Source organism: Vigna unguiculata, chromosome 7 (assembly GCF_037176805.1).
Source record: "Vigna unguiculata cultivar grain cowpea cultivar isolate G323 ecotype 2 chromosome 7, ASM3717680v1, whole genome shotgun sequence".
NCBI classification, from domain to species: Eukaryota; Viridiplantae; Streptophyta; class Magnoliopsida; order Fabales; family Fabaceae; genus Vigna; species Vigna unguiculata.
In genome coordinates this window covers 43918862-43928484 of record NC_140798.1, presented here as the reverse complement: position 1 = coordinate 43928484, position 9623 = coordinate 43918862, and the positions used below count along the sequence as shown (strand labels likewise).

General features: G+C 31.1%; 1 protein-coding gene across 1 annotated transcript; it reads right to left on the bottom strand.

Moving 5' to 3' along the window:
• Positions 1–389: 389 nt before the first annotated feature.
• On the bottom strand, positions 390–1788 carry LOC114190341 (protein FANTASTIC FOUR 3-like). The gene has a single exon (XM_028079183.2). It carries the CDS (start codon positions 1468–1470, stop codon positions 478–480), a length of 993 nt encoding a protein of 330 aa, XP_027934984.1. The 5' UTR covers positions 1471–1788; the 3' UTR covers positions 390–477.
• Positions 1789–9623: the final 7835 nt, after the last annotated feature.

Below are 9623 nucleotides of genomic sequence, written 5' to 3'. Positions count from 1 at the left end.
TCTGCCGAGACATCCACACCCACCGTGCACCAACTTCTATCATGTGTTTCTCCTACGTAGGACAAGCTAAGAACCCTTGTCCACACCATTTTTCTTCGCTTTTCCTCAGACTATTAGAATCGCATACCATTCACACTAACAAAATTAGGCTGCATTCCGTCACCACGGATTTTCGCTATCCAAACGTGCTTTTTGATTGAATCAATTAAAATTAAAAACTCTCACCGGGTTACCCAAACAAGCCGTGCCTCTGCGCATGTTCGTGTGCGTGCCCTCCGAAACAGAGTAACGATAATAACTGCCGACAACAGCCATAGTTTATGGGAAAATACGGCAATTCAATGATTCATCACGTAAAGGAAATAGAAAAAAGAGGACAAAAAGAGAAATTAGGAAAAGGACAAATGTAAAATTTTTATTAATTAGAGACACAAAAATCTCAAGGTTGGAGTGGCAGCAGCAGGTAGCTAACTAGCTTTAGGAAGTAACCACACAAAGTGAGTCACTCCAATTTAACAATTCATTGTTCTCGTGGTCACCACCTTCTCTGCATCTTCTCAGCCTTTCGTACTTTTCTACAATAACATCACTCTCCACACACCCACATGCAGCACATTCCTCTCCCAAATTCTCCTCCTCCTCGTCTTCTTCTTCTTTTTCATCCCCGGTTTCTTCTTCCTCTGTTTCCTCGTCTTCTTCTTCTTCGGTGTCTTTTACTCGTCCAATGATTTCGTTTTCCAATTCTTTTTCATTGGTTAACACTTCGTTTTCTTCTGCGTCATCTTCTTCTTCCGGGTCAAAACTTGGAGTGGGGTTTGTCAAAAAGCAGAGGCGAAGTCGGCCATGGCTTCTTTCAGCTTTAAAGCACAAGGGACTCGGTGGGACCTTGGTGACCTCAATCACCAGCCTGCCGTTTTCACGGTGGGGTCTCACGCGAAGAGGCTCCGATCCTCTTATCGTCGTCAAAGGGGGCGGAAAATTCTGCGCTTTCGCTTTCCTGGCTGTCGAAAGTTGACGAGTTTGCCCCTCTTGGGTCTGTTCCCTTGTCCCCGAAATCGTGCTCACCGCAGAGAGCATGTCAATGCTGCTCTCATCGCTGTCACTGCCGCTTTCGTTTCCGAGGTTTTCGGTGCAGAGTTGGAGGCTCCGTGGGCTGAGGGTGAGCGAGGAGCGTTTCTGGTGAGGGTGGACGTAGGTGGTTTGCTCCTGCGATGGTTGTTTTGAGACGTTGGAGAGTGCTTCGAGGAAGGTCCAAGAGGAGGTGGGGTTAGAAGGTGTGCGTGGGGTGGAGTTGTTGTTCTCTTCGGTGTGGGGTTTGAAGGTTGAGTTTGAGTTTGAATTTGAATCCCAGAAAGAGGATTTGAAGAATTGAGGAGGGTTTGGTTTTGAGGCAGGGAGTCTGAGTTTGAGTGCTATTGACTCAGCGAGTTGGGAGTGTGACTGCAATCCGTGGCACACAATTGCAGCCATGTGGAGATTTTTTTGAAGGGTGTCTGTTTTGTTGTGGTGAAAAGAAGAAGTGTTGCAGAGTGAGGTTTTATAGTGTGAGGGAGAAGAGAAGAGAAGAGAAGAAAATGTAAGGAGTTGTGAGCATTGGCATGGGAAGAAGTGAGGGAGGGTGGTCACCAATTTGTAGTCCCCAAAAGTGCCTATGCAGCTACCAAATGGAGAGCCTTTTGTTGAGAACCACTTTTTTCTTTTTTTTTTGAGTAGAGCCACTTGATATATAGAATTCTTAAATGAGACAGAAGAAACAGAGAAGTGAATTTTGGAAATAAGAAAAACGAGGGGAGGGTTTCTTTATAAAGTATTTTGTTTACTGACATCATGTTGCACCCAAAGATTTACCATTCTCATACACATAACTAAAACAGCAACTTGTAAAAACCATTACAAAATTGAATTAGTCATAGTTCCACAGGAGTACTTCGTCCACAAAAACTCACCTTTCGTTAACATGATTTTTATTTTTTATTTTTCACGATACAGGAATAAGGAATAGTATTTAGTATCCACAATTTTTTTTATTAAAGTTATATTTGGTAAATATAATTTTAACTTTTCTGTCATGATGGACAAAAAAAAATAAAAATCCTGCTTATCAAGGATAATTTCAGTAAAAAATAAAATAAAATAGAATTAGTGTTTCATAATCACAACTTTAATAAAAAATATAATAAAATAAAAATAATATTTTGTATATTGTTTGAAACAAAAAAAGTTAAAATAATGCTCCCAAAACACTATTTATCTAATTTTGTATAATTTTTTTTACAATTTATCTATTCTAGTTTTTTTTTTTCAAAAAATTCTATCAAAATAGTAATTTTTTTATTTAATTACTTTTTTATCTTTTTTTTTGTTCAAATTTGTCCTTAATTTTTTTAAATTTTAATTTGATTTTGATTTAAAAAGAAATTATGTAATTTGATTCTTTTTGTTAAATTTTTTGAAACAGATAATTTGTTTTATCAAAATTAAAATTAATAAAGATAATTTGCTTTATTGATATAATTAACATAATTATAATGTCAATTTTTATAAAATATTATTGATATATTTCAAGAAATTTAAAAAAAAAACACCAAATTGCATCGATTTTTAAAATCGATACCAAATTAAAGCTTAAAAAGAACTAATTTGATACTTTAAAGAAAAGAAGTCAAAAGAATAATTAAACTTAAATTTTCCAATATTCCTCGTTAGATACACACACCTAAGAGTTGTTCGAGTTATAAGAATTTTGTTCTCAAAAGTTACAAGAATTTAAGCTTCACTTTCACTACCGATATTCGTGGATAATCTACAAGTATGCTTTAAAGTTTACTTTAGCTTTTAGGCATATGATTTCTTTTTCACTTATATCTAAATTCATAATGTCTAAAGAAAATTAAAAAATACTAAAATTGATTATTTTTAAGTATAATAATTAAAATGTAAAGTTTGGTAAACTAGAAGAAGCACCACCAAACAATTTAACCTAACAATGATTTAAGTAGAATTTTCCCTGGTAGAAGAATTGAACAGTTTAAATTTGCAGAGATTTGGGGTTTTAGGCATGTTCTTGTGTGGAAATGAAGGATAAAAGGCTTTGTTTGGCTGCAAAATGACCCGATTTTACGCTTAAAGAAAGGCAACAAAAGCGCAGAGCACACATGTGTAGCGATATCTTGGTGCTTATATTCAAGATCTTACCAACAGTTGTTTTTTAAGTCATTCCATTTATAATTGTCTAGGGTTTTAGGGTCATGTAGGGCCAATATTAGCTTCAATTTCTGCTAATTCATTCAAACAAAGTAAAAAAGGAGTGAAAAATGAGCACACAAGGCTTTGAACATAATGGTATCTTCTTAATTGTTTCTCCTCTTTATGCAAAAATTATGAACAGAATCTTATGGGGCAAACGAAAAAGATCAACATTTTACCTATTTACTGCCATGAATTTATGATTCACTCAAATGGGGTGTTTGGTACATGTTTGAGTACTGCCTGCAACAATGATTGTGCTTTGGGAAAATCTTGAACCATAAAAACAGGATCCCATCACCTTATGTTCTTCTGCCTAGGGTTTCAAATTTTGGGATAAACGCAACAGTCACTCCTACGCGGCACAACATGTTTGGTTCATAATGTTCAAACAAATTCAAATTCATTCATCATAACACACCACAACATGCTTAGGACACAAGTTTTAGTGCCATTCACATCATTTCTTTTTTAAATTCCTTGTCTGCGACTAATTTTTTAAAATACCAATATTATTTTGAAATGCATGTATTTAGAAGAGGTGTTGTCATTTAACAACGATGAAAGTCAAACTTTAAATAAGGACTTCTATTTGTCAAACTTCAAAAATATAATAATTAAACGTCTTTCATGTTATAAAGTGTCTGTTTATAGTCCTGAAATTCGAAACCAGTCCACGTTCTGTCTTTTGAAAAGTTTTGGTGCAAAAAGTTTGTTTTTCGGTGAATAGAAAAATTTATTTTCCTTAGGCAGCTGAAAATGTGGTTTTGTAAAGGCGTTGCAATAAATAGAGGAAAAAACATTTTCAAATGGTACATATAATATTCAATGTATTAAAACTAAAAACTAAAATAAAAATGGAAGCCAAGTAAACAAGAATTAAAAAAATAATGCACCGCACCGTTTATTCCCATAGTTAGTGGTTTAATTCATAATTTAGTGTCTCTACTAATTATGTTGTTTTTTTAATCGGTTTTATGTATATAAAAAAAAAACTATTATCCACTTATTTCTGCTCAACCGATTAAACTAAACTCCTATCTTCCATTTTTTTAAACAAAAAAAAAAGTAAATTAAAAAAGGTACATCTTCATTCACATGATTACCATTCCAAAAGTCTCACCTCAATCAAATTACCTTTTTCAAAAGAATCATACTAGTTAGTATTTATGATTAAAAAGTAGTAATTAGTAATTAGAAATATTAAATTTTAAATAAAACAAATTTTCGTGAAATATTTAATAAAAGAAATGAATATTAAAATGAAAAATAAAAATATATAAAGATAAATCTGTCGTAAGACGCAACTTACAAATACAAACAGTTGAATTTCTACCGTAAGAACTTGACAGTGAGAAAGTTGTGAGAATCCCATCATTTTTATTTTCAAACAATATTAGACTATGACGTTTTCCTTTTTTTTTTTTTTCTTTTTACCTCTGATGAAAGAAATTCAAGCACTGTAGATAATTCGAACTTAGAATACAAACAATTTCAATTAGCTTTAGTTTTTTTTTTCTACTTTTTAATACAGGGTTGAATCACAAAAACATTCCTTTGTATTTAATTTAATATCATATATTATGAACATTTTGACTTTTGAGTGGCTATAATATCATTTTCTTAGAATAAAGCTATTTGCTTACATACTTTTTGTGAAACAAAGCGCACCTGCAATGTGTCAGAGCTGTTGACGGTAAAAAATAAATAAAAAATAAACAAGTAAAAGAATGTGGAACTAATTCAAATTAAAGAATAACTGAAGACTAAAATTAATATCTAATTTAACTCAAGTAAGACATACATTCATTAAAATATCTATTTAACTAAAATTAAATACTTCATTATTTCTGCATTTTCATTCTCTTACTTACATATACGTGTTTATTTATTTTATATTAATATTTGTCATTAAATAAATTTAACAAATACTATAATTTAAACCGTGATGGTTATCACGTTAGTGTGATTATTTTGTACTTTTAAATTTATTTAATATTCATTGTATTGCATAGTACAAAACAAAGATGCAAGAGCAAAATATCTTATCTAATTGAAATTATTTTCAAATCGTATTAAATTAAATTAGATTTCTTATATGTAAATTGGTATGAAATATACTGTAATTTAATTATTTAAATAATCAACCGAACCGTAAATACCCTGAACAAGTACATCTTGGTGATGTCAGACCTTTTTTTTTCTGAATTTGTTATTTGAGTAAACCTTTAATTTTTTTTTGGACGACCTAACGATAAGTTGGAAGGTGAGTGAAGAAAAATGAAATGAAAATATTTTTTTAGGATCATTTGGAGAAAATTATTTCGAACAGACTACTAATTGTTTCCTTAATAGTAAAGGGAAAACTGGAGAATGAAATAATCTTTTCGATATACATTTGCTTATCTATTTACCTATCTATTATTACATTAAAATTATAAACTATGTAATAACATATTCTCATACTTTCTTTTACCAATAACATTTTTATTAGCTAAGTAGTAGAAAATTTTTAGACAAAGGGTTAATCCTCTTGACTTAATGACATTTGTAACGAAATATTAAAAATATTCAAAACACACAAATAATGGGGTTAATCCTCTTGACATAAGCTCGTGTGAATCCATATTTACTTATTTTAGACATGTCCATTCGAGTATCTTTATTTTAGACATTATTTTTCGATATCAGAATCTTTGATAACTAAAATTAGAGATTAATTTAAAATTTAATTCACAAATTAATTACAAAAAAATTATTTTAGATATTAATAATTTTTAGTTTATAAATTATTATCTAATTTAGTCATTATAACGAATAATTATTTTTTTATCTCTAAAATTATTTTTTATTTAAAAATTTTATTCACAAAAAATATGTAGGCCATGTTTAAACTATTTCGAATGTGAAAACTTATTGACATTCCATATTATACGTATTATGTAGGCTTTTGTGGCTGACAATATTATACTCTGATCACATTCTTTTGACAACTTGATATTGTAATTTGTAATAACTAATTAAATAGGTTTTTGTTATTTTAATTTCCTTGAAAATGAATCGTATACATATACATTCCTTAGTAGTGAGTTTTAAGGTGTTTGATACCAAAAGAGCCCTTTTTATGGTAACATGCAAAGGCAGAAGTTTGATAAAGAAACAGAAGTACTGACTCGAAATGGAAAGTATTTAAAAACTTAAAATGCTACTTCTGAGAGCGATGCAAAGGTAAGAAATAGGTGTCAGTGAGTGCAAGAATTTTAGCCCATTTTTTGAATTTTGTTTAGATTATCTTCATCATGTCCTATTATGGTTGTCAGTTTATGACGCAGATCTTCCCCGTGACACAATTTTCTGCTCCCTATTCTTTCTTTCTGAACTGCCATCACCAATACAAAGCTGCTTCTCTATTATTTTTCTGCCTTTCTTTTTTAAATATTCCAAGAAGCCAAACTAAAACTCAACGGCTCTCTCTCTCTCCTTCAGGTCAATTCATTGCTAATTAAGCATTTAATCTTTGATTAGGGTGAAATTTTTACCGCTTTACGGTGGTCGCGGTTAGAAGTTGCACGTCGACTAAAAATAAATTTAATTTATAATATATAAGTGGGTGTAATCGTCATCTTAAAATTTAATTTTGTAGAGTTGAATTAGACTTAAAAATCACTTTTACATCTGGTGGTGAAGCCTAAAAAATGACAGAGAGGTATTCCACTACAGCTAGCCAGAAATCAAGTTTTAAACTTTGGTACCTCCCTGTGTGTATTGAAAGAACATTCAAATGAGTTGAACTAATGTTGATTCGTCAGAGGAGAATCTCTATGTACAAGCATCAGCACCTTTACATGCAAGCACCACAATTTTATTTGCTTACACTATGCACATTTTGTTAGCTTTAATTACCATAATACGTAATGAAACTCAGCAAACACGAACTGAAACGTATATGGCATCTCACAGCTGATAAAAGAAACCTAAAACACTGGGCATCGTACTTACATTCGAGTGTGTTCACATAAAAAAACCAGCTTGTCACGAAAGAGTGCGAGAAACAAAAAGATATTCACTATTAGTTATAAAAACGATTAAGACTAATTTTGACGAAATTTAGCATTGGCACATTTTATATACAGGAAAGAGCGCACAGACACACATATATAAAAAAGCTTGCTAACTATTTGTAGTTCTAAAGATGGTGCTTTGATGCCGAAGCTTTTTTTGTGAGGGAACTCGACAAGAATATATTATATGTGCGGCAACTGATAAGAAAGAAGAGTAAAGAAAATATTTGGTATCTGAGTACCAATTTTAGAGTCTGTTTTTTTCCTGTTAAAGGGTTAGACCTATGGGGAGGTAGCTAGCTAGGTATGACAAGTTGTTTTTAGAGAGGAAAAGTGAGTTATTTGCATCAGAATCCATATGTAAATGCATGTTCTTTAGCCTTGTTTTTTTTTTGGTAATGGAGAATCTTTGTGAAAGTATACGTCACGTCCTTTTGAACTTAATTAATTGAAGCCTAAGGTTAGCCATGCTTTGAAATTGTTTCACCATAAAATTTATGATGACTTTATTGGGACTGAGAAGAGAATCCTTTTGATCGCTTAAACAAGGAAGGAAAGAAAGTCGAATTTTTTTTCCCCAACCTAGCTTTTTGACCATGTGTGAGTGTCGATCACCCTTTTAATAATTGTAGTTTGTTTAAGCCCCCTTCCTTTTGAACTCAACAAAATAGTTGGATTGCTACGTAAACCATGCAAACATGTCAATCAGTTAATGGTGGTTGATGAAATTGGTAATTGCACAAGTACATCGAGCCCTTGAAAAGCTTCATAAACATGAGTATTAAATATATTCAGAGACAGCGACTACCACTGCACACAACAGATAGCTATTAAGTTGTTCTTACAAAGCCTCAACTGGCACACATGTATCATTAATTAGTACATGTTACTTCTACAGGTATTTCATATATATTCTAATATTCTACTATCATCTTGGTATTCTACAATATGCTTCCTTGGGAGTTCCTGCATTTGAGCTTTCAAGTGGGCAACAAGATGACGCTGACAAACAACACAAACATTTTTAAATATCACCCAAATATTCTTTTCGAAGCGGTCGATCCAGTTTTGCTCCTTCCCTGCAACAGTAACCGTTTCTTTATTCATTCTTTCATATCAGAGAATTCATAATCAGATTTTCTGCGGAACCCACATTCACTGTAGCAGTACATTCATACATAACTTCCTCTTACCATACAATTAAATATTCAGTGTTGCAGTTTATAATAAATTAATTAATTATTTTTAATAACAAATATGCATTTGGATAACTTTAATACTTGAAAAGTGAATTCAAATTTAATACCACCATACAAATGAAATTTTAATTCACTTGTTTGTATATTATAAGTCTACATATAGAATCTCTAACATATATCCATCAACGTATATGTCCGGGATTTTATAAAATGTACATGATAATATATTAATTATATTTATGATGAGATAACTTTTAATTAAGTATATATAAGAAATTTGTTTTTGGATTTTTCTATCATAATAATAATAATAACAATAACAGCAAATAAAAAAACAGTATTATTAATAAAAGGTAAAACTATATATATATATATATATATATATATATATATATATATATGAAAAATAATATGTTTTGAAAAGTTTCACATCACCTATAATAAGTTAGGAAGTGTGTCTTGATGACTATGTAATGAATTCTAAGTCCATGATATTTTTTATCTCAATCAAACACACTTCAAGCAATCAAACACATTTTAAGCTTGTATTATAATCTTGTAGTAGAGTGTTGTGAGGTTTGAGGTTTAATTCTTGTTTGGGAAGTGTGGGTGTAGTTGGGGTTAAAAAGCATAGAAAGGTAATTTATGTATTGTACAAATTTTCACATAGTATTATTTTGTGATTGTGAACGATTGTAATTTTTCTTCGAATTTGGAGTTTTCACATTTGAAGTTTTTATATTATATTCTTATATTTTTTTATTTTATTTTATTTTTCTGTTAATATGATAATTCTTTAAGGATAAAAACGATAATATTTTTAATTAATAACATGTTTTTTCCATATATATATATATATAAATTACTACTTGTAAGATGAGGCATAGTAATATGTTAAAAGGTGATGTTGTATGATCCATATGATATTAGAGATAGTTGGGTGGATGAATGTACGTAAGGAAGAGAAAGGCATATGAAAGCATTGAATTTGAGAGGATCGGAATAGATAGCTGCTATGTTGCAAGCTGGCTATGTAGCAGCTTTGATCCTTAAATATCACCATGCTTCCAATAACGAACCCATCGCTTTTTGGTCACAAAACCACTTATTTGCATCT

What these genes read in the sequence shown, in the direction of transcription:
- LOC114190341 (XM_028079183.2), bottom strand. Translation starts at nt 1,470, where the DNA reads ATGGCTGCAATTGTGTGCCACGGATTGCAGTCACACTCCCAACTCGCT.